The 25662-nt window shown below is 38.4% G+C and overlaps 1 protein-coding gene and 1 pseudogene across 4 annotated transcripts in view; one reads left to right on the top strand and one right to left on the bottom strand.

The window, feature by feature from the left end:
• Positions 1-11687: 11687 nt before the first annotated feature.
• On the bottom strand, positions 11688-11958 carry LOC150057161 (ATP synthase F(0) complex subunit e, mitochondrial pseudogene; annotated as a pseudogene).
• Positions 11959-20227: 8269 nt separating this feature from the next.
• Cdk8 (cyclin dependent kinase 8) overlaps positions 20228-25662 on the top strand; it is a 92763-nt gene continuing 87328 nt past the window's right edge. The window contains exon 1 of one of the 4 annotated variants that reach the window (XM_090342354.1): positions 20228-20976. In XM_090342354.1, the coding sequence (XP_090198480.1) occupies positions 20849-20976 (128 nt within the window). In that variant the 5' untranslated portion in view covers positions 20228-20848. The remainder of the gene's footprint in view (positions 20977-25662) is intronic. The other 3 variants (XM_090342355.1, XM_090342353.1, XM_090342356.1) reach the window with 3 other exon arrangements.

Raw genomic sequence — 25662 nt, 5'->3', positions numbered from 1 at the left:
GTCCAGCTCCTTGTCTCCTGAATTTCTCTGTATACCAACAGTCTTGGAGTTAAACTCCCTCGACACAGAGAATCTGATCAGTGATTGAATGACAGGAAAATATTACAGTGTGAAGGAAGGACATGGAAGGGAAAAGACACAACAAGAGTTTGGTAAATTCCAGCCTGAATTTGGGCCTTTCATTTGGAAAATCTACTCTACTAACCTTGGCCTGATTAATACTTTTCAGAGTCATCAGTCTCTTTCAGATGATTCACTGACATTGGCCTTGGCTACATTTTCTTTCTGTATGATCTTATAATAGCTGGAATTAAAATAGCCTTTCTACTTTTTACTTGAGAAGAGGAAAGAAAAAAAGAAAGTCCAAAACCAAATATGGCACATATGTATATGCACATACACACATAAACTCTAAATGATTATTATATATTCACAGCCCTACTCCAATATCCTCAATAGCCTAACGGTATTCAATTGTACATATTATAATTCTAAGCACCTATAAATATATGCATCCAGATTTAATTGGAGATTTAGAAACAATTGAATCATTCTAATGTGCAATTGGGACTGAAAAACTCTATAGTAGGTAGGCTATGATGTCCGTATGACAAACCTCTAATGTTATTCCTCTAGAAGTATTTCCAGGGCCTGCCTCAGTATCTGCAGTAGGCATAAAATGAATATTGACTACATGATTTAAAGAGGTAACCTGTCCAGTGTAATTTATCTCTGTTGATGGCATGATCTGACATTTAGCATTATTAAATCACATTCCTAACATTCAACCTGAGTTAGTTTTCCATTTTCATAATTAAAGTTTTCTCTAGAAGCATGATGCACAGAGAATCCAGTCTCAAGTAACTTTGGTAATATCCCAGAAACTGCTCACCTTCCCTGGCTTTCACTCACCAAAAGTAGTTCTCTCTGTCCTGTGTACATTAAATAGAGAAGCGTTATCAGGTTGTACTGCCTTGGAAAAGGAGTTAACGATTAAAACATGTCCATTTCACTAAAGATGTCACAACAGGGTTGGATAAGTTCACATGAAGGTCAATGTCAGTTGAAAAGGGAAAGCAAATGTTTATAAGAACCTACCACGTGGCAGATAATAGCAGATTCAGAGAAGCAAGTGGGGCATGGCCATATCACATGAGTTCAGAAAGTATTATCAGTTGCTCACAAAGTAGTCATGAAGCAAAGGACAAAGGAGAATGGATGTCTCCTCTGCAGGCAGTCTACAAGCTCCACAATGGCCCAGTCTTAAACATGAAAGATAGTATTTGGAAGTGACTAGAGTGAACTGGGCTAGAAAGAGGAAAAATAGGGGACAAAAACATAAAGCTGGAAACACACAATTGGCAAGTGGGAAATTCAAGACAAAAAGAACAAAAATAATGTGCAATTCAGAAAGTTACCTCTAGGGCTGAAGGCATGGCTCAAGTGGTAGAGCATCTTCCTGGAACTAAAGTCCTATGTTTAAACCATTATACTATCAAGAAATACTAAGGTAGGTCTGTAAATAAATGCTATCTGATGTGTTACTGTTTTTTATGAATCCTCATTGCTTACTTCAGGAAAAAATCACTGGTTCTAATTGTTCTAGGGTAGACTTGACAAAACTCCTTCAAGGAATTATTACCATTATCATTACTATTAGCCATAATTGCCTAAATATTCAGTGTTTAGCACTAAACCCTTTCAATGTAACCTTTCAACCCTTAGAACAGTCCTATCATCTTGGAAAATTCCTATTTAGCAAATATGAAAACTAAAGCCAAATTAACTTGTGTAACTTGCACAGGATTCTACAAATCAATGGGAAGCCTGATACATTACTCAATTTTGGGTTTCAGGGTCAAAGAGCTTAGAAAATAGGTAAGTTCTGATTTGCATTTTCTTTCTTCTATAGACTATGAGAGAGACAGAGACGGAGACAGAGACAGACAGACAGACAAAGAGAATGAGAATGACAGGAAAGAAAAACAGGGTTGCAATATTAATTGAAAGGGTAGAGGGAATGGAGAGGGTAAATAAGGACGAATATGATCTATGTAGATGAAGAGTGAACAATAAAGCCTGGCAAAATTCCTTTGGAAGTGGAGAAAAGTTATGGCAGAGTGATCAGCTGGTAAGTTTGATCAGGTACATTGTATAAATGTACAGAAATGTCACAATGAAACACCCTTATATAACTGTTATATGCTAATAATACATTAAGCAAAGAATAGATTTTTTGAGAGTCAGCTGGAAACAGTGATCTAACTACAAATTGGCTGTATAATCAAGGTCTATAAATTGCTTATTGCAACTCAGAAATCATTTTGCTGAAAAGAGACAGTATACATGTTAGTTTTGTGGTTTTTCATTCTAGCCTACAGTTTGGTTGACATTTACCTTTTATGTCAGTTGACCCCCTAACTGTGATTTCCTTGTCGGTATTTTGTTTTACTCTTCATTTCTTTGGTTTTTCCTTTGTCATATGTATGACTCTGAGCAAGTTACTTACGCCCCTATACCTCAGTTTTCTTACCTATAAATTGAGCATAATCATAGTACCTATGTACATAATCCTGTGAACAAAATGAGTTATTGACATACACATCAAAACACAATAACTAAAAGCTATTACTGTTATTTTCACATCATAATTATGTCACAGGTTGGTACGTTCATCTGTTTTGTGTTGTCCAGTATACTAGCTGAGTATTTAAAAGCAAAGTCATTTTCTGAGTTCACGTTTTTGGAGGCAAAGTGCACACTTTGCCCATCTTGAGTTGACCCATCTTGACAGGATGTGATAGTATGAATCTTGAATATCCTCTAGAGAGACATGCGCTAAAGGCTTGGTTCCAGGGTACTACTATTGGGGAGTAGAAGCCTCTTGAGATTTAGGGTCTTGCAGGAGCTCCTAGGTCATTGGAGGCATGCCCTCAAAGGAGATTGAAAGACTTTCATCCTTTTATAAAATGCTTTTATTTCCTGATCATGAAACAGAGTAGTTTTGTTTGCCACATATACTCATCATGATATGTTGCTTTGCCATAGCAAACTATCAGGCCAGCCAATCATAGGCTAGGGCCTTTAAATCTGTGAGCATACATAACATTTTATTCTTTGTAAGTCGAGTATTTTGTGTCTTTCATTATAGTGATACAAAGCTAACACTGAAACAGAAAAAAAATAGCCATAAGCAGAAAAGTCTACCCATATAAGTTAGCTTTATTTTATAACAATCTGTTCTGAGAAATTAGTGTACTCTACTAGACCAGCAATAATACTTTCTCAGAAAGGACAGTGCCTCTGTGACCTAATTACTTCTACCTCTTAAATTTTCCTCTACTGGGGACTAACTTCCAGAACATAAAACTTTTTAAAAGTGTTTTTAAGTCCAATTTTATTTTAGTTTTTGTGGTTAGCTTTTTTTCTTTTTAATTGTTATTATGAAGGTGATGTACACAAGGTATATTTGACTTTATAAGTCAGGTAATGAGTATACTTTTGGACAATGATATCCTTCCTTTGCCTAGAATGTGACTCTTTGGGAAACACACTCAGACTATATTCAAATCATAGCTAATCTAGTGGGATAACAGTCCCCCTACCCTGCAGAACTTCTGAGAACAATTAACCTTGAAATTATTTAGGATGCATTCCTTGGGAAAACCAATAAGGGAGTGGTTGGATGGACCAAAGAAGGAAACAAGCGCATCTTTTAACTTTATTTCAGACTCAGAAGGGATACAGCAGACAGAGTTGTCCCAGTCAGAGGTTATGTGATCTAAAGAATATTTTGCCTGTAGACATTTAGTTAAGATGGGACAGGCTTAATTCCCAGCCCCCCACCCCCACCTCTCTAGAAGTAAAGTGAGTTCCAGGGCAGTCTCATTAAAAAAAAAATAAATCTGGGGCCAGGAGTTTGGCCTAGTGGTAGAGTGCTTTCTAGCATGCACGAAGACCGGGGTTCGATTCCTCGGTACCACATACATAGCAAAAAGCCGGAAGTGGTGCTGAGGCTCAAGTGGTAGAGTGCTAGCCTTGAGAAAGTCCAAAGACAGTGCTCAAGCCCTGAGCCCAAGCCCAGGACTGGCAAAAAAAAAAATCTGATTGGGTAAGTCAGTATTAATGATGTCTGCTACATTATTATCATCACCAACAACAACCATAAAATGCACAAATGGAATGTTACATCATAGGCATTTTGGTAAATTCTATAGGAAAAACAGTTGTAAAATTTAGCTCCTGCCCTTTTGCACCTTAGAATTCTACTAAAAAGGCAGGATAAACACATAAATATAAAAGATATATGTTAAGTATCAAATATGTGCAAACAAAGCACATGCCATAAGGGTGTATAAAGAAAAGATCCTGCAAATACCTTTGTTGGATTTTAAAGAGTACGTAAAGTGTAGACACGTACAGAAGAAAAGGGGGGCTGTTGGTGGGAAATGCAATAGAATAATACATGTTGCAGGGAAAGTAATAGTTGTTCTACTAAGAGAGGTTCTCAATTCTGAATGCACATTAGAACTATCTGGGGACTTTAAGCATCTCATTCCTTACTTCTAGCCAGAATACTTACATCAGGATTGCTGGTTTCAGATCTGATATTTAACTATTTAATCCAATTTAAGTTAGTAATTGTATATAACATTAAACAAGGTTCCTAATTTTCTTCTTTGCATATGTGTATATGCACTTTCTATGCACCATATGATGAAGAGACTTTTCTTTCCCTGTGCACAAGGTGCCATTATCAATTAGTTGACCTATGTGTGGGTTATTTCTAATTTCTCTATTGTGTTTCATAAGTCTATGTCTGACTTTATTGCTGTAGCTTTGCTAAGGTCAGCTTTATTCTAATACCTTCAGATTTATTCTTCATTAAGATTTCATTGGGTCTGCGTAAGAACTTACCATAAAACAAAGCAGTGGTTTATCACTCAATTGCTCAACTAGAAACTCAATTGAAAATCTGGTTAATAGAAGTGGAAAAATGGTTGCAAAGTTTGAAGATAATGCAGAGGTGTTTAATCAAAGAACCAAAGTCACTGAAAACAAATACTTAGAAGATACCAAGAAGAATCTTTCTGAATTTAAGAGATCAAATTTACACGTTATTAGGATGAATAAGAAAGGAAACAAATTAAATAAAGGCCCTGAGAACCTATTCAACAAAAAAGTAATGGCAGAAATCTTCCTCAAAAAAAGAGTGAAATCCATACAAGTACAATATGTGTGTGTATCCACATAATAAAGAATAGATAGAATTATATAAATCCACACAATAAAGAAAAAATATTGAATGCTGACCCAAAAAGCAACTAAGTAGCTTTCGATGTCAAGCCCATTAAAGTAACAGCAGATTTCTCAACAAATTTCTCAACTCAATGCAAGGAAGGCAGGCAAAGACAATGTCTTTCCAATTTTTTTTCAAGACAGTGTTGAATGAATTTTCTTTCAAGCTCTGAATGACAATAATTGCCAGTCTAGACTGGCTTTTCCAGTTAATTAGCTAATAAACACACACACACACACACACACACACACACACACACACCCTATGATTAAACAAAAGCTAAAAGAACGTATTACTACTGAACAAGCACTGTAAAAAGAAAATCCAGGAAATCCTACCTACAGAGGAAGAAAATCAACAGCAGAAAATACCAGAAAGAATTAATTCTACTAGAAGAGTAGATTAGCAAAGCAGAAAATGGGAAAAGACAAGTAACACAAAAACAACATAACAAATATGGTACACTTCTCAGTATTAACGTATTTGTTTGCATTTATATTTTATAGTTTTCAATGATCTTTCACCACTGGGGTTAAATTTATTACTAAGGGTTTGATGCTATTATAAATGATATTTTTATTTTATTTTTTAATATTGTATTAAGGATTGAATGCAGGGCCTTGCACATGCTAGGCAGATGCTCTACCACTCAAGCTGTGCCCTCAACCTTTAAAACACTTTTAATTTTGTGCATGTGATAGGATCTCACTAACTGTGCTCAGGAACACCTCAAATTCTCCATCCTCCTGGATTTATCATTTGGGTAGCAATTTTCAGGTATGTACTTTAAGTGAAATTTTCTTTTCAGCTAGTATATAAAAACACAACTCATTTGATATGTTGAGTTTGTTGAAAGTAAGAAAACAGAGGGGAAAATGTTCCTTGTTTCTGGCATAGGTAACAAAAGCCAAAATAGGTAAATGCAATTTCATTCATCCAAAAACTTGTATGCAGACAAAAGTTAATATCCAAAATATACAAAGAGACTTCTCACAACTCAAAAACAAAGCAAGAAAGCAAACTAAAGATAAAATAACTCTTATTTTTTAAATGGACAAAGGGCCTGAATAGAGTTTTTAATTGTTATTGTTATTTTGTGGGTTTTTCTTTTTTCAAAGAAGACCTTACAGGTGTATGAAACTTGCTTAACATCACTCCTCAAGGAAATGCAAATAAAAAAGCACAGACCAGGCATCCAGGTGGGAAGCACTGAAGATCAAGAATTGAAAAAGGCCTTCAAAGAGCTTGAAGCCAAAGTTACTGATATTCAATGAAAGATAAAGCCTGCAGACCTAAAGACTGTCAGCTCAATAGAACAAAAAGAATGCTTAATATTATATATAAGAATTGTGGTTTTGGTAGGTGAGACCAACATGGATTAAAATGTAGAAAGAATGTTTATTCCTTAATCCAAGGAGGCAATGCACAACCAGCTGTCAGAGAAATAGAAAATAGCAGAAGAAAAAAAAATTAAAGAACTAGTATAGAAAAAAAATTCAATCTGAAGCAGGAATATTAGAAAGGCGAAGAAGATATACAGGCAATGCTTGTGGCAGAAAGGCAATAGTAGATGTCTGTAAGGAAAAATTATCTTCTGATCTCTTCTGTCCTCACCCAGGTAGACAAATTTGCACAGGGTGACACCCTCCCTGCAGTTCTGGACTCCTCCTTTTACTTTCTCTAAAAGGACAAAAAAGAAAACAAAAACAACCAAGATGGGTGGGGGAATGTGGGGGGGGGGGGAAATGGGTACCAAGACATGTGAAAGGGTATCAATGTATGTGAATTAATGCACCTTCTATCTGGCAAATATCATGTAACCCTTTTACTAATTACAATTAAAAAATTTTAAAAAAAAAGAAAACAAAAACAAAAAACACCCATGTTTCCATTTCCTGGGATTAATTTCAATAAATTATATTTTTATGGTATTCTTTTTTTGTTTTAACTTTGGTAAAGGTGTTGTACAGAGGGGTTACAGTTACATGCACAGGGCAAGGGGTACATTTTGTGTTGAACATTGTTACTTCTCTCATTTTTCTCCCACTTTCCCTTTCACCCCACCCCCAAAGTTGTAAAGTTCATTTCCAACATAGAGTCTTGTATCACTGTTGCATTAGTTCACCCTTTGTCCTTTCTCTTACCATTTTTGCCATTTTGTTATTCTCCTTCCCTTCCCAAATCAGATAAATGTATACATAAGACACGGTACCAAAAAAAAAAAAAAAAAAAAAGAGTGACATCAGGGGATAAACCAAAGAAAAAAGAAAAAAAAAACAACAAAAGAGAAATATCTTCACACAGTACATTAAAAGCAAATGGAAAAACTTGAAAAAAATCATATTAAATAAAATAATCCAGACCCAAGGAAACATAGGTTCCATGGTTTTTCCTCATTTGTCATAATTAGTGTATGTCTAGGATAGTCCTATTAGAAGATGACCATAGGGGGGCCGGGAGTTTGACCTAGTGGTTAAAGTGCTTGCCTAGCATGCATGAAGACCCGGGTTCGATTCCTCGGTACCACATACATAGAAAAAAGCCAGAAGTGGTGCTGAGGCTCAAGTGGTAGAGCTCTAGCCTTGAGAAAGTCCAAGGACAGTGCTCAGGCCCTGAGCTCAAGCCCAGGACTGGCAAAAAAAAAAAAAAAAAAAAAAAAGAAGATGACCATAGGGGCCGGGAGTTTGGCCTAGTGTAGAGTGCTTGCCTAGTATGCATGAATACCTGGGTTCTATTCTTCCTTACCACATACATACAAAAAAGCTGGAAGTGGTGTTGAGGCTCAAGTGGTAGAGATCTAGCCTTGAAAAAAGTCCAAGGACAGTGCTCAGGCCCTGAGCTCAAGCCCAGGACTGGCAAAAAAAAAAAAAAAAAAAAAAAAAAAAGAAGATGACCATATAAAATGATGCTAATCAAAATGAACATCTAGATATGGAAACAAGGTATTTTTAAATAGTATTTTTAACGTTCAGAGTATCCTCCTTTAGTCTAACTATATACGAATGCCTAGAGTTCTGTATAAAGAGAAACACTATTTTGTTGAATAGGAAGTCTGCTTATGAGAAACTGGTTAGGAACTGTATTGAGTTGTAGAAGAACTCATATTATGAAACACTTAGCTATTTGAGCTTATTTTAATCTCGTTAAACATTTCTATTCAAATTACCTTAGAGTATTTTCATTTTAGAATTAAGTAAATACAGGACCTGGTTTACTAGTCAAAGGAGTTTGAGTTTTATGCTGTAGGATCACTGAAGAGTTTTGAGCAGAGAAATGATGTAAGTAAAACATTTTAAAATTTGCACAGGATGCAGGATTTCAGATCAAGAAGAATGTATATCTGATAGAAATTGATCTTAGCTGGGTGGGGGAAGGGCTACTAATAGTGTAAGTTCCAGAGGTTCTGGGCATGAGATGGCATAGAAATGAATAGCTTAAGTTATCGAATATGTTGTCGCAGAGGTGATCTAAGCATGTTTATGTGTGATAGGAAGAAAGCTATGTGTTTGCAGGAGAGATTGTATTTGCACAGGAACCAGCCAGCAAAGACTACACTTTTTTAGTGGCAGGCCTGACCAGTATAGTCCAACTAGATAGAAAGTTGAACAAACCAAAATAAGTCAGAGAAATTTATAAAATCTTGAATAAACTGTGTTCCTATAAAATATTTTCCATGCTCTGAAGCAAAATACACTTTGAATGAAAAATATAGAAAGTAATGTAATTATTTTAAGCAGCTATTTAATTAGAGGACTAAAACAAGAGGTAATTTCTTAATACTTGTAGACCATGAGAACAGAATTCATCATTAACACACTTGAGAGATCTCAGATGGGGATGTCTTTTGCAGATATAACAATTAGAATGTCTTGGTGAAGAAAAAGAGAAATTCCTTTTAATTCATTGCTTGTATTATTTCAACAAGGCTTACTTAGGATTTGTTTGATGAATGTGTCGCTGTGGACAATAAGGATGTTAAGGAGTGCAGACATTTATCGTTATTATTCTCTTGAAAAATATTAAATGAAAAAAATCAAACATGTTATAATGCAAAGGGGAAATCCTGTCCTCATTTCACTTCTTATCCAACTTAAATGTCACGGTCTGTCATTTTTACTACTCTCCTGCCAATAATCCTAACCTCCCTTGCTCGATTTTCCCTTTCATCATATCCAGCTGGCAGGGCCTCAACCCTGGGTGAATCCAACATCTGTCTTTTCCCAGCCTCCACCTGGACTGTTGAGTGCTAGTGATGAAAATCACACAATGGGACAGATGGATATTGACAGAAATGCATGGCTGCACCTGCAAATGGGCCCTACACTTTGTCTAGAAGTCTTGAAATGATTTACTGCCAGTTATCTCTCTCATTATACCCAAGAATTATCTGAAACCTCTATGTAGTGTTTTCAGATATGCCATCACCATTTTCTCTTCCCATTACTTCACTTCATTCATGGCAAGTGAACATTTCTTTTACTTTGCAAAGAAATGAATAACTACCTGAAAAGAACTGCTTCAATTTGGATCAGTTCTACAGATTATGTGTAACAAATACTGAGATAGACTGAAAACCGCAACTAGGGTATCTTGTACTTCTTACTATCAAGAAGTAGTTGCCCAATTCCTTGAATCTGAGTTGATCTTGTGACTTACTTTAACCAACAGGATGTGGTGGAAGTGCTATGAGTCCCACATTCACACTTAAGAGACCTTTCCACAGTCACCTTTGGCCTTTTATATCATGCTCATATCATAATGAGGAAGTGTGTTTAATTGCTGAATGAAGAAAGACCATGTGCAAAGACACACCCAGCACTAACGCCACAGACTTGTAAATAGGTCATTTTAGACCCTCTAGATTTAGTCTAACCATTTCTCATGGGGTCATGAATAATGTCCAGAGATGCCAGCAGGACCACTTACTGGAACATAACCAATCTTTGAAATCATAGGAAAGAATAAACCATAGTTGCTTCATACTTCCATGTTTTGGGGATGTTTGTAATGACAGCAATTAATGTGAAACAATTGCTATGTTTTTCCTCTTCCTGTCTGTTAAGGTTAGATGAGAAGTGTCTTCTGTTCAAGTTGATCTTTCCACTATGCTCTGGTGCTTTTATTTTGCTATATTTAAAAATATGGGCCTGGCGTCAGTGGCTTTACACTTGTATTCCTATCTACTCAGGAGGCCAAGATCTGAAGATCATAGTTTAAAGTCATCCTAGGCAAGAGAGTCTGTGAGACTCTCTCTCTCTTTCACACATACACACATACACACACACACACACACACACACACAGCCATTAGTGAAGCTGTGGCTCAAGTGGAAGAATGCTAGTTTTAAGCAAAGAAGCTTAGGAAGAACTGGGAACATGGCCTAGTGGTAGAGTGCTTACGTAGCATGCACTAAGCCTTCAGCTCAGTTCCTTAGTGTGCTGGCCTCACACCAATGTACTTTTCTGATCTCAGCATCCCCCAAAGCTAAGGAGACATTCATGAGCTACCTCACTCGGCAGGAGCTCAAACTCAGGGCTTGGACTCAATCCCTGAGCTACCACTTGAGCCATAGACTTTCTGGAAGTTCAGACTTTTCTACCCAGGCTGGCTTCAATGATCCTTAGACCTCAACCTCCTGACTAGTCAGGATTATAGGAGTGAATTGGTGCCTGGCTAGAAGAAAATGATTCTGAAAGGTATTGCAAAGCACTGTGATAAATTAACATTTTTGTCTTTATCTTGATTGACTTTTTGTGGCATTCAGTATTAGGGACCATTCTTCTTTTCAAAAACATGTTCTTCCCTTGGCCTTTTGATATTCTATAGCTTTGATATTCTATAACATTCTATAGCTTTCTATTCTATAGCTTTACCAAATTGTGGCCTGGCCTACTCCTCTCAATTTTCTCTTCAGGTTTTTTCTAATAAACTCATGAATGCTGGAGTTGAATGAAGACCTGTTCTTTTCTCACTGTAATACCCTTGACAGGTGATCTCATTAATTTCGTTGCTGCTTATTTTTAAACACTTAATGCCAGCTACAAGCTTTCCTTGGAGCTTCAAAGAAGCTCATATCCTCATATCCATATCCTTATCTCATACCCAATTGATCACTTAAATATGTTCTTTGAGATTGCTTAGATATATCTCATTTGACATTTTCAAAATGGAATTCTTACAGTTTCTCTTAAGCAAGTTCCTCTCCGAGTAATTCCCATCAATTGCCATCTTAACCAATCCAGGAAGCGGTACCATTCTCAAAAGTTGTTTTATTTTCTTTCCCTTTATTGCCTATCTATCAACAAGTCCTATCTGTATCTCTACATTCATTCGTGCATTCATTATCAATCTATCAATCTGTCTTTCACATAGCACCCAGAATATTATTTCCTTTTTTCTTTTTACAAAACTTTTTTTTTTTCCAGAAGCCAAATTTTTATTCATCCAGTGGGACTGGAAGTAGGCAGAAGCTGGTGCCTCTCACTTAAATATGCTGTCTTCCTGGGCTTCAGCCAGCTCTCTCTCAATCTGTTTCAGCTCATCCTGCCTCTTCTCCTCTACTGCTATCCTCCTCTCCTCCTCCACCTGAGGTTTTAGTAGTTGAGTACCAGGGCCGAGTAGCGACCCAACTTGATTAGCGAAGAAACCTGCACCAGCATAACCACTTTGTCGCAGACCTCCGCATCAAAACCCTTCTTACAAAACCTTTAACTAATGTATAATCATTCAGATATTTATGGGGCTACCATGTGACAATTTGGTATATTTATAAGAGGTGTAACCATTAAATTAGAGTAATTTAGCATTCCCATCTTCTTGAACATTTATCACTTCATTGTGTCAAGAACTTTCAGAATCCTATCTTAGTTTTTTATTTTGTGTTTTTTGTGCCGGTTCTGGAGCTTGAATGTAGGGCCTGAGCACTGTCCGTGAGCTTTTTTTGCTCCAGGCTATCTCTCTACAACATGAGCTACAGCACTACTTCTGGCTTTTTCTGAGTTATTTATTGGAGATAAGGGTCTCATGGACTTACCTGTTCCAGCTGGCTTTAAATCGCACTCTTCAGATCTCAGCCTCCTGAGTAGCTGGGATTGAAGGTGTGAGCCACCAGTGCCTGGCTTCTCTGCTTTATAAAACATATGATAATGCTAAAGTTATTTCCAGTGCCATAGAAAACTAGAATGTATTGCTTCTATATAACTACATGCTGGGACCCGTTACCTGACCTTCCTCTATCATCAAGTGTATCCCTTTAAAAGCTTAAGTTGTGTATGGGTTTTCCTTTCTGAAGTTTCTTATGTCCTGACAATAAAATCTAAGTACAAAGGGTCTTGTACGATCCAGTCTATTTGCTAATTTTCTTTTCACATTGCTAATTTTCTTTTCACATAACGTCTCACCCCTTAGTCATAACATTGTTGTTACACAAGTGTGTGTGACACCTTTTCTATTCTTTCATTCTCAGTTGAAGGCTTTTGTATTCACTACATGTCCTATTTGCTTGGATCACTCTGTTCCTTCCTCTTAGCAGGTTTTGTTCCTCAACACTGAAATTTCAGCATATGCATAATTCCTTAGATAGCCTTTATCCATGTGTCTATCTGAAATAATTATCTACTGATCCCACTTCCATCACATTGCTCAGTTTTATTTCCTTTATAAAACTTAGAGCTGTCCCTTTTCCTGAAATCTGCTTTCTTCATTTCCCTCATCTTTCCGAAAAGGAGATCCCATATTTGTTTATTTCTTTGTCTCTATGGCTACACTTGGGACAATATGAGTGTGACCCAGCGGTATCTTTTTAGGATTTTCAGAAGTAAAATGAAGAACTGAAGTCAATTCTCATACAATACAAAGTTCAGCAAAGGGAAGCAGTCTTATTTCAGGTGGAGGAAATGAATTCACAACAATGATGTTTACATAAAAATTGAAAGAAAAGTTTTAAGAAGGGTTTTTTTTTTTGGGGGGGGTCCCAGTTTCTGAGGTCTATAGCCTATAGTTCTTATAGGTTTAAGGTCTTTTACTCTAAGATATCCAGACATTTCATTGAGAAACTTTTGACACCAGTATTTTCTCTGAAAAATTAAAAAGGTTTGAGTGTTCATTGAACTTGCCCTTGCTTGTATCTAATGTGCTCACATGTAGATGTATATGCTTTTTGATTTTAAAAAAAGAAGCTGAACATGACACCTGAAGAGTGGAAATTAGATATCCTATATTGAGAACTTGCTTTGATACTGAGTAGGACAGCAGAATTCAGTGATATAGAAACAGGAAGCCATCAACTAAGAGAAGACCTACTTGAGCTTCTACATTAACATTATCTCGAAGCACTAAGTCCTGCTGTAAATTTACACATTCAGAGGAGGGATGGAAAGTGTTTTAAAATTACTGTCTTTTTGTCTTGTTTGTTCAGTTATCATTTCAGGGGAGTGAGTGGGGCACAGAAATGGCGCGACAGGGTTAAACAAATGCAGCAGTGGTACCCACTTGACACTATGTTGGATATCAAGTGTACAACCTGTGAGCAAGGAGAGAGGGAGAAACTGGGAGAGAATAAAAGAAGGTGTAACATTGCCAAAAAGAAATATACTCATGCCCTAGAGATCTAGGATATGGAAACAAGAGCTTTATCTTGTGTGATTGTTGTTCTTAATGTACTATGTTACTTCTCTTTTGTTGCCCTTTGGTTAATCTCATATTGTTATTGTATCTGACTTTGTTACCTGGTATATTTCATATACATTTATTTGTTTATTTGAAATTGGAAAGGGAAAGGGGAAAACAAGATGATTGGGAGGGGATGGGGAGAAGGAAACGGGGACACAAACATGAGAAGGGGTATGATTGTGTGAGAAGTAACGCATCTACTACCTGACAAATATAACTGTAACCCCTCTATACATTATCCTGACAATAAAAATAAAAGAAAAGAAAAGAAAAAAGAAATGTACTCATTGGCCTGTCTGATGAAATGGTAAAGTTCTTCTCCAGAGGTTCATGGTCAAAAAAGTTTGCAAGAACCAGGAAAAGTTTCACTATCAAGTTAAGCATTTGACCTATACCATGGAGGATGGGAAAGATGGCAAAGGCCAGAAAGGATAGGTGGAAGCCTTTCATTCCTCAAGAACAAGACAGAAAAAGGCTAATTTTGGATAAGTGGAAAGGCTTCAATGAGTGGGGGTTGCAGTGAAGTGACACCTCTAAGCATACAAATTTGGTCTAAGAGGCAGAATTATATGCTCATTTTCAGAAATTTTACTTGAAATAACAAAATAACCCCTTCATATAGTACATTAACAAATTAATATATAGAGCTCATTTGGAAAAAACATGTTAACACAGGGGATGTTAGATTTAGAATTTAAGTAAAATCCCATATAAAGAAGTCATAAGCATTATTTGGGCATTATTTGGAACATGGATCAGGGAAGTTTATAAATTCTACAATATGGTGGGAAAACATTATGGAGCAAAGAGACAGAGACACTAGTATGAGCTGGGGTTGCTAATGAAGTTAAAATGACAACTCCATGATTCTGATATGTTCAAAATAATTAATCCCTGTTGCTTCTCTGGGGAGCAACTCAGGAACGGGGAGGGACACACAGGGCCAGCCTTTAGTCCCCCGAGCCGAGCGAGATGGTAAGTATTGGTGACCCAGCCCTCCTCCAATTACTGGGGAAGGAAAAACCACACTGAGTCAGGAGCAGTGTTAACCATGAAAGCGCATCAGATCTCTCCTTATTGCGTCAGGCAGTTAGTTATATACTGTTGGGGTAGGAGAAGGTGGGAACTGGGAAGCTAGCCAATAGGAAGAGGGCCGCCGTGCTACCATTAAGGGTGGGGGGGGGAGGGATCTTTCAGGTACTGGGCGGGACAAGTGCAGGAAATCGGGAGAGACCTGTGCTGCTGCGAGACCCATGAAGCTGGGGGGTGGGGGGGAGGCGCTCAGTCGAGTCACGTACACAGAGATGCCTTAAGAGAGGTATGCAAGGAGCAAATGCTTGGCCAAAGCCCTTTAATGGCAGCTGAGCCGGAATCAGGCCTCAGAGATGGAGGTCAGGGCCCAACAAATCCCAATTCCATCCCCAGAGTTATAAGAGGTCCATTTAAATATAAATTCTACTCCAATTTTTAAACACAAATATATGCCACAAGCCCATTCTAGATCATTGCTTTCTGTCAGCAGGCCACTACTTTTCATGGATTTGTGTTTTCTGGTTTGTGTTTTCCCCTTCTCTCCAAGCAAATACACAGGCTCTGGCAATAAGATCAGGTTGATAGCCAGAGGATCACAGCTGGAAATTTCCATTATGGAAAATAAATATTTTAAAGTGAATATTAGATATTACTTCTCCTAAAGCATCTGATCCTTTGAAAGGAAACTTGAGACTATCCATTCTTTAAGTCTGGCTAATCCCACCATATTGATCCAACCTGGTGTCTCAACTTTCAACAAGCTTCAGAGAGAAAAACAGGCTTTTCTCTTTCTTACTTAGGGGCAATTTTCTTTCCTTCTCATGAGTGTTCCCAGTCTTCTGATTGGAGCTGATACTCGGTTGCCTCAAGAAAAATGTACTGTTTTCATCCACAGAACAGAATTAGCCTCCAATGCCATCAAACGTTTTTTTCTTTTTCTTTTAAATTTTTTTTATTGTTGGGGTAATGTATAGAGGGGTTACAGTTACATTTGCCAGATAGTAGGTGCATTACTTCTTACACATTGATACCCCTTTTCATGTTTTTGTCCCCATTTCCTACCCCACCCCCTCCCAATCATCTTGTTTCCCTCCTTCCCTTTCCTATTTCAAATAAACAAATAAATGTATTGCAATATATCAGGAACAAAGTCAGGTACAGTAACAATATGAGATTAACCAAAGGGCAACAAAGGAGAAGAGAAATAACATAGTACATTAAGAACAACAATCACACAAGATAAAGCTCTTGTTTCCATATCCTAGAGATCCTTTCATTTAGTCTCATCCTATATGACATTATATACCTAGGTTTTATACTATTATAATCCTCTGCTAGGAGAGTCCTAGATGTGTACTAATTATTACAAAAGAGGGAAACCATTGAGCCTATGTTCTTTTGGGTCTGGCTTACTTCACTTAATATGATTTTTTTAAGTCTTTCCATTTCCTTACAAATTGGGTGATGTCACTGTTTCTGATGGTAGCATAGAATTCCACTGTGTATAAATACCACATCTTCTTGATCCAGTCATCTACTGAGGGGCATCTGGATTGGTTCCATATCTTAACTATGGTAAATAGTGCTGCAATAACATTGTTGAGCTAGTGGCTTTAGTATATCCTTGTTTCTGGACATTTTGGTAAATGCCAAGTAGTGGAATTGCTGGGTCACAAGGGAGCTCTATTTTTACTCTTTTGAGGCACTGCCATACTGCTTTCCATAGTGGTTGAGCGAGTTTGCACTCCCACCAACAGTGTAGTAGTGATCCCTCCTGGCCACATCCCCTCCAGCACCTGTTGTTATTAGATTTCTTGATCCTGGCCATTCTAACTGGAGTGAGGTGAAATCTTAGAGTTGTTTTGATTTGCATTTCTTTTATGGCCAGAGATGTGGAGATGTGGAGCATTTCTTCATGTGTTTATAGGCCATTCTTATTTCTTCTTCAGATAAGTCTCTCTTTAAGTCTCAAACATTTTTTTAAAAAAACGTTAGATCTTTAGTCATGTGTAGATGGTATAGTAGGTAGGGAATAGAAACCATGGGCCAAGGTGAGTCCCATACCTCTTTACAACACTTTCTCCAGGTGGAGGGGTGATTTTTAGATTTATAAATAAATACTTGGATAAAAAGATACATCTCTCAACAAACATTGAAATGTTATTTTTGTTGTTGTTGTTGTTGTTTGTTTCTGCTAGTACTGGGGTTTGAACTTTGGGCCTGGACATTGTCCTTGAGCTTCTTTTGCTTTATCACATGGGCCACAGTGCTGCTGGCAGCTTTTGGAGTAGCTCATTGAAGAGAAAAGTCTCACAGATTTTCCTGCCTGGGCTGGCATTGGACTGTGATCTGCAGATCTCAGAGTCCTGTGTAGCTAGGATTATAGGCATGAATCATTGGTGTCTGACTTTAAATAATTTTTTTTTTAAAACTACAAGTGGAAGTATGGCTCAAATGGCACAATATCAGCCTTAAGCAAAAAAGCCAAGGGAGAACATGAGACCTTGAGATCAAGTTTCAGGACCAGCATACAAAAAATATATACATACATAAGTAAATATTTTTTCAGGAAATTCATTGTCAAAATCTATGTTTAGAAAGATGTAATTAGCTGGGCGTGGTGGCTCATGCCTGTAATCCTAGTTACTCAGGAGGCTGAGACCTGAGGATCAAGGTTCAAATCCAGCCCATGTACAAAAAGGCCCTAAGACTCTTATCTCCAATTAACCTCTAGAAAACAGGAAGTGGGGCTTGGCTCAAGGGTAGGGCAGTAGCCTTGAGCTGAAGAGCTCAAGGACCGCACCCAGGCCAAGTTCAAGCTCCATGACTCATAAAAAGAAAAAAAGAAAGAAAGAAAGAAAAAAAGAAAGAAAGAAAGAAAGAAAGAAAGGAAGAAAGAAAGAAAGATGTAATTAAATTTTTTTCCATATGTTTGTTTTCCTTCAAAAGCATGTCCAAGTAGACTTACTTCTCCTACTATACCCTACCTATTATGGGTTCTACCATCTTTGAAGAGTACCTTTAGCTGAAGACCAAGGCTTCAACATGGCAGCTTTTGAGATACACTAAGATATACACACTCCATGAGCAACTCCAACCCTGCTCATTATTCTGAGGAACTGGTCAGGGATGACCAGTTCCACAGACAGCACATGCGACACTACCTGGATGAAGCCACTTTGATCCCCACTAACTCATATTGTTACACCACCTTGCCTCTCCTCCCTTTTTCAGACCCAAATATTGATGGAGAAAGACTTGTGGAGTCTAGGAAGAAGAGACCAAGCAGGTAAGAGAAATGGTAACAGGGAAGGAAGGAGGCTGAGATGAGGATGGGAGGATTTATGGATTTATTTCTTTCATTCGGAATGGAAGGAAACAGGAACATAACCACATAACCAAAGCCTTTCTTTTTTTAAGGTAACAAGTAGTCAGTCTCTCCTTGAATCTAGCAGGTGTGTGACTGTTGGGGAAAGAGGTTTGGGTTGTCATTCCTGCTTACTAGAAAGCTAACATCATTGGACCTCATGTAGCAAATGAATTCGTTAGCAAAATGAGTAGGCTTTTACTCTGAGTAGTGCAAATGTTAAGGAACTGACCTAGTGGGAGGTCAGCAAATACGATTGCTCTCAGCCAGGTGCCAGTGGCTTGAGCCTATCCTCCTCCCTATTCAGCCCAGGCAGGAGTGTCTCCAAGACTTATCTCCAACTAACTCCCCAAAATGCGAGATGTGGAGTGTTAGTTCAAGTGGCAGAGCACTAGCTTTGAGTAAAAAAGCTCAGCGACAGCATGCACAGGCCCTAAGGACAAGCCCCAGGGCATGGCACAAAAAACAAAAATCATAGTGCATCCAGCCTAAACTGTTATTTTTTACTACACAAAGGGGAAGTTCAGCTCTTGAGTTGCCTAATTTACTGGATATAAACACATAATATCCCATTTTGTACTTACTCTACTCTAAGGCCTTCCCTAACTTCATTTTGCTAAGAAAAATTCCTCACATTTCCAGGATACACTGCTAATAAATGTAAAGTAAGATTTCAAACTAAAGCCTATCTAAACAGAATACTATTATACTGAATAATACTAAATAATATACTAGGTGAGAACAATCAGTACATTGTCATCATCATCGCCATCAAGTTATCATTATAGTTATGTTATCACTACATGGAGCTTTTGTTGTAATATGCTCATTTATTAATTTCACAGATGTTTACTATGCATCATAATCAAGTTAGGATGGATCTTGTGAAAGATGCAAAAGTGAATCCTGTGAGAGTTGATAATGTTGCAAGGGGAAAAACGAGTAAGTTAATAAGTATTACAATATAAGTGTGTGTGAAATATCAGGGGGAGTTTTAAGTAAGAAAAGCTCTATTCCCTTTAGATGGGAAGTTCTGATGGAACTATTAACAGGTAGAAACCCAAAATTAAAACTAGACACAAATAAAAGAGGTAAAACAGAATGCGCCTGTTCTTTCTCCAATAAAGTATCTTCAATTTATTAATTGCTATGGACTTAGATCCATTACTATAATTTTAGGTAAAAATTAGTATCCTTCTAGGCAGAAGTGCAGCAGGCTGTATTAAAAAGTAATATCCCTTCTACTGAGCAGGGAGCTCAAGAGTAAGGATGTTTAGAAATGATGCACTTTTACTGGTATATGTAATGTATGGCCGGTATACCGACATCACTGTACAGACCTTATCAGAGTGTGCACCCCAAAAGTACACCAATGGATATCCCAAGAGCTACTTACAAATACACATTCTTTCTCAATAATAACGCCTTTTGAAGTCCAGGGTTTGGAAGTGGTGCAAAATGTTTTCTACTACAAATTTGCCTGAGAAATGTGATTCTAACACAAACTGATCTCCCTCACGTGTCAATAGTTTTGATCAAGTTTACAGGACCCAAGCACATCAGACTAGCTAGCTACACCACTGCCAGGGAGGAAAAAAGTCCCTAAGGAACTGAAACAGCGCAGCGTGGACTACTCATCCCATGATGCAACGCTCCACATACCCAACGCGTGGGGTGGAGCGTGGCGAGACGGCCATGGCGAGAGCCGGGGCATTCTGGGCATTGTAGTTTGAGGTCCCGACATCGATGGGGCGGGTCCACGTGGTGTGTTTGGCGGCAGCTTCGGGCAGTGGCTCCCCGGCTGCCTTGGCGCGGCCTTCGGGGTGCGGACGCAAGCGGCGGTGGTCAGCCAGCCACTTCAGGGGCTGGTTTGGAGGGAGGGCCAGAGGCGAGCCCGAGGCTTCGCGACGTTTTTGCGACAGCCGCGGCCGTGTTCCGCGAGCGTCTTCCCTCCTCCTCTCCGTGAGGAGGCACACCGGCTGTTGTGCTGCGCTGCCTTACTGTGGAGTGTATGGGAGAGCGAGCGAGCGAGTGAGTGAGTGTGAGTGTGCATGCGTGTGAGGAGTGTGAGGCGAGAGTGAGCCCGCGGGAGGAGGAAAGCCCGCCGTGGCCGCTCCCGCCGCCGTGGGAGCCGGACGCGCGGCCGGAGGCAGCAGCAGAGCCGGCGCCCCGGGAGCCGGCGGGGACCTGGGCCGAGACACCGCTCCCCACCCCCAGCCCTCGCCTCCCGGCTCGCCCGCGGCCGCCCGGGGAGCCTCTCCGCGCTCCTCCGGCCGGCGTCTGCCCCGCCGCCCCCCTGGATGTCCCCGGCGCTCTCCTGGGGCCTCCTCCTGCGCCTGCCGCCACAATCGGGCCGGTGCTGCGGCCGGCGGGTGTAGAGCGGGCGGCTTCCCGGGGGCTGCGGCTGCCCGTGCTTCCCCGGTCCCCACCCGGGCCCCCCGGCCCCCGGCCCCAGCTCTCCGGCCTCGGAGGCTGTGACAATGGACTATGACTTTAAAGTGAAGCTGAGCAGCGAGCGGGAGCGGGTCGAGGACCTGTTTGAATACGAGGGCTGCAAAGTTGGCCGTGGCACTTACGGTCACGTCTACAAAGCCAAGAGGAAAGATGGGTGAGTGTGTGGGTCCGGGCCGGCTGTCCGCGGCCGGGCGGCGCTGCGGCGGGGCCGCGAGGGCAGGTAGCCCGGCCGGGAGAGCGCGCCGCCGGGGTGCCAGGGCTCCCACTTCCTCCAACCCCGCATCCGTCCCCGCCAACCGGCCAGGTCCGGGGAGGAAGTGGGGGCCCAGGGGACCCCAACCCGTCCGAGATCCTGCGTGCTGCGGCTTGCTCTGCAGTGACGGCCGGAGGGAGGGCAGAGGAGCCTCTACTCTTACCCTCTCTGGTCTCTAGACTCTTCCGAAAATTTCACCACTGTATTAAAAAAAAAAATTGGCTCTAAAAGAAGATTCAAAAAAAATTTTTTAGTATTATAGTAACCTTTGGGGGGGGTGGGGATTTCCTTACCTCGACTCCTGGCGTGACATTTATCAGTCTGGGATGGAAGCTGTGATCTTTTTCCCTCACCAGTTTTTGATTAATTTATTATCAGATTGGGATTTTTTTTTTTTAAACCAGGAAAGAAAGAAGCAAGGAAATGTGGTTCTGGAGAGTTCCTCATAGTCATCATCTGTAACATTAAACGTAGCAGTGGCTATTTAGATACCATTAGCAGTGAGTTTTTTACATAGAACAATGGGGGTTTGGTGCAGGGTGAACGGTGAGAAAAAAAGCAAGTGACAAAATAGGGGCTATCAGACTGTTTCCACAAATGTTAGTAGCTGCCAATGAACTTTAAATCTTTTTTGTTAAATATTCTCCCCTGCAAATTATTAAATCTGTTACTGGTGAGGATCCCGATTTAGTTTCTTAGCAAGCAGTCAAGCGAAGTGTTCATTTTTCCTTTGTCAGTAGATGAATGTATTGTAATATTGACAAAAGACAAGGCAATTCTTAGTTGGGGAGGAAATATATTTTATTAACTTCTTGCTTTCCTGTTGTCCAAATGGATATTATCTGTCGTCATTAACACATAAAAATTATTGGAAAGATAAGGTCATAGCTTATTATATAACCTTTGCATTTTATTAGAAACAAAGTAGCTTTACTTGAGTGTTCTATTCCTTTGGTTGGCTACTGTTTTGATGTTTAAAATAATTACTGTTCTTTTCACATTACATATGTTCAGGACTATATTAGTACTAAAAAAATGAAAGCCGAAAAGTAAGTTCCTTGTGAGGGGGGGAAGTCATATTTATAAATACTTTACTATTCTGGATATTGGAAGAAAGTATGTTTATTCAACAGTTTTTCTTAGGTTTATTGAAATATATTTCTGAAGGACTTAAAATGGCTTTAGGAGAAAATAATTTAGAATGTATTTGAATGTGTTTATGCAAATGTAAAGCTGTACCAATACGAGCAAAAGGTAGGGATTTGAAAACTTGATACTTTGGGTGCGGCATGTATTTAAGAGTACTTTTAGCAGAAAGGATAGTCTGGTGATATGTGAGAAATGAGTGTCTGGAACTATTGCTGATTCTGTTGTTTAATTTGATTTCTTATTGAAGTTTTACTCTTTAATGACATGGGTTTAAAAATTGTCCTCACTAACTTACTACATAATATTTTTCAAAAGGCTTAAACCATCTGCCTATCTTCAGTATTAAGTAATTTTGAACATATTTATAAAAATATCCCATGAGATCAGGCCTTGTAATATGTTTGACCAATCTGTCATCTCTTTTGAAAATTCAATAACTTTATATTTAATCTCTTTGAAAGAGGCAGATTTTCCATAAATTACCAGTTTAAGCTAATGAGATGTGCAAATTTAACTTTAATTTCATGTTTTCGTAATTTATAATGTGTATTCACAGGAGATAGCCTAAAATACATTCTGTGTCTTGATCATCGGGTTTTAATTTAAACAATAATTTCAGAAGAACTGTTCAGTTTAAAAATAGTTGTATGTTTTATGTGTCATGAATTAATACTGCATTTTGGAAAATTTTTTTATTTGTAATCCTTTGGGCTTATTTTCCAGGAACCTTTAATGATTCTGTTTATATGATGAACTTTTTTTTTGTAATGGATGAAATGTCAAGAGAGTTTTAACATTACTTAAAACAGTTTTTGTTTTCCACAGGGAAATTTTTTTTTAGTTTGGCTTTTTCATAACCTCACTCTGGTAAAATACTGAATTGTATTTGTGAGGTTCTTTTGATTTTATGTCAGTGAAATGTAATTTAATGCATTGTAATCCTGGTAAAATAAAATTTGTGGCAGTTTAATCTTTTATAATAAGATGATCAAATAATTTACTTATTGATTTACTTTCAAATTAAATTACATATTCTGCATTTGAAATTTCATAGTACTTTAGGAACTTTGGCAGTATACTTTCAAAGAGAATCCTAAGATTTACAAAGGAATGAAATATAAGTACGTTTTGTTTGGACATATTTGACTATTATGTAAATGATGTGTCCGTTCAGTTGTTTGGTGAGCATATACCATGAATAATTGGCAAAAGACTAGATCAGAGGAATTGGCTTCTTAAATCATTGTTTTAGGAAATAAAATAGCTTTATAGATAATTTCTTTCACTTAATAAATTAGTACTATTACCCTGCTAGCACACAACATTCAGAATAAAATTAGCACAACCAGGTTGAATTACCTTATGTGAGGCATTATTATTTACATAAAAAGCTTTTTTTAGCTTTTTGTATTTCATAATTTCAGATTTTAATAGAATTAAAATAAATGTACTGTGCATTTTGGAATTAATTTATTCTCACTGTTACCACAAATAGTGTTCTTTGTGTCTCAATGTGGAAATAGAGGCAGGGGAGTTTCATTTTCCTAAGTCACTTATACCTCCTTTTTGCAGAATTTAGGATACCAAACAAATGGAAAAGTATAAGAATACATAAAATTTGTCTTTAAATTCTAGAGTCAGTATAAACACTGCACATTTGTAGAATTTAAAAAGTTAATTTGCCTTCAACTAGTTGTTACTAACAAAAAAAGTGAATTTGGCTGGACATAGTGCTGTAAATAAATATATAATATAAATAATATATTTGTATGTAAATATATTAATGTACACATATATATTTACATGAAAATATGTTAATGTATAATAATATATAAATGCATGCTATGTATCACATATCACATGCTATGTAATATATATAAATAGTCATATATAATATATATAAAATCTGTGATACCAGAATTTAGGAAGCTGAGACAGGAAGATTAGGAGTTATAGACCAGCTGTGGCATATTATACAAAGACTCTGACTCAGAAATGAACAAAACCAAACTAAAAAAATTAGAATAGTTTTATCTTTTAAAAAAGAAAAGTAAATGATTTCTAACTATGTTATACTATTTGTTCAAAAGACTCAGTATTAAATAATTAGGAGAGAGAGAGAAAGAGAGAGATTGAGTGTGTTTGAGAGGGTTAGCAGGAAGGGGTTAGAAACAAAACTTTCTTTGAGATATTTTTATAGAAAACCCAGAGATTAGTTTACAATGATAATGATAGTAATTGAATTATTGAATATTTAGATACTATGTGCAAAGCACTTAATGTTTACCAGCTATTTAATTCTTACAAGAATAACCAAGTTTTCTTATTTGTGTTTATAAATGAGGAAACTGAGGCTTAGAAATGGTTAAGTAACTTTGTCTTGATGGCAGTTTTACCCATGCCAGCTAGGATTTCAGGGCTATCTGGAGATATTTTACTCCAGCCCATGCTCTTAACCAGGAAACCTGTAAACATAAAGCATGCAACTCGTATTTTCAGTCAATTGGTGTAGTTTTTCTGTCCATTTCTGATTAGCCATGTGTGTATGTGTGTGTATGTACGCATGTGTGCGTGTGCACCTGTCCATCCATCCTCCTTCTTGGGACTTAAACTCCGGGTCTGGGCACTGTCCCAGAGCTTTTGTGCACAGGGTAGTGTATACTACCACTTTGAGCTTAGCTGTTCAGAAGTCTGAGATCTGAGGCTCAGGGTTCCAAAGCCAGCCCAGGCAAGACAGTTTATGAGATTCTTATGGTCAATTAAGCACTCAAAAAACCCAGAAGTAGGGCCTCAGATCAGCACAAAAAACCAAGGTGTTACATAAATGTTTTTAAATGTATCTCCGCAAACATATTTACTTGCACATACATTTGTATTAGTGTTTGTGTATATAGAACCTCACAGTGAAAGGCATGTTAGGTATGTTAAAGTTATCTACTTAAAAGAATTCTAGGTGGGGGGATGGTAGCTCATGCCTGTGATCCTAGCTACTCAGGAGACTGAGGTCTGAGGATCACAGTTCAAAGCCAGCTCAGGTAGGAAAGTCCATGAGACTCTTATCTTCAATCAACCACCAGAAAGCAGGAAGTGGCGCTGTGGTTCAAGTGGTCGGGTGGTAGCCTTGAGCTGAAGAGCTGAGGGACAATGCCCAGACCCAGAAGTCAAGCCCCACAACCAACACAAAAGAAAAAAGAAAAACAGAATTCTCAAGCCAGGTGCTGTGGGCTCATTGCTGCCATCCTAGCTATTTGGGAAGCTGCTTGAGAGGCTGAGATTTGAGGATTGTGGTTCCAAGCCAACCCTGTGCAGGAATCTTTGTGACTTTCATCTCCCATAAACTAAGAAAAAAAGTTGGAAGTGGAACTGTGGCTCAAATGGTAGATGGTTCTTCTTGAGCAAGAGAAGCTCAGGGACAGCATCCAGGCCCAAAGTTCAAGC

Source organism: Megascapheus bottae, chromosome 11 (assembly GCF_031878675.1).
Source record: "Megascapheus bottae isolate mThoBot1 chromosome 11, mThoBot2.hap1, whole genome shotgun sequence".
Classification (NCBI taxonomy): Eukaryota; Metazoa; Chordata; class Mammalia; order Rodentia; family Geomyidae; genus Megascapheus; species Megascapheus bottae.
The sequence above is the reverse complement of the archived record's forward strand: the minus strand, read 5'-3'. Positions and strand labels throughout refer to the sequence as shown.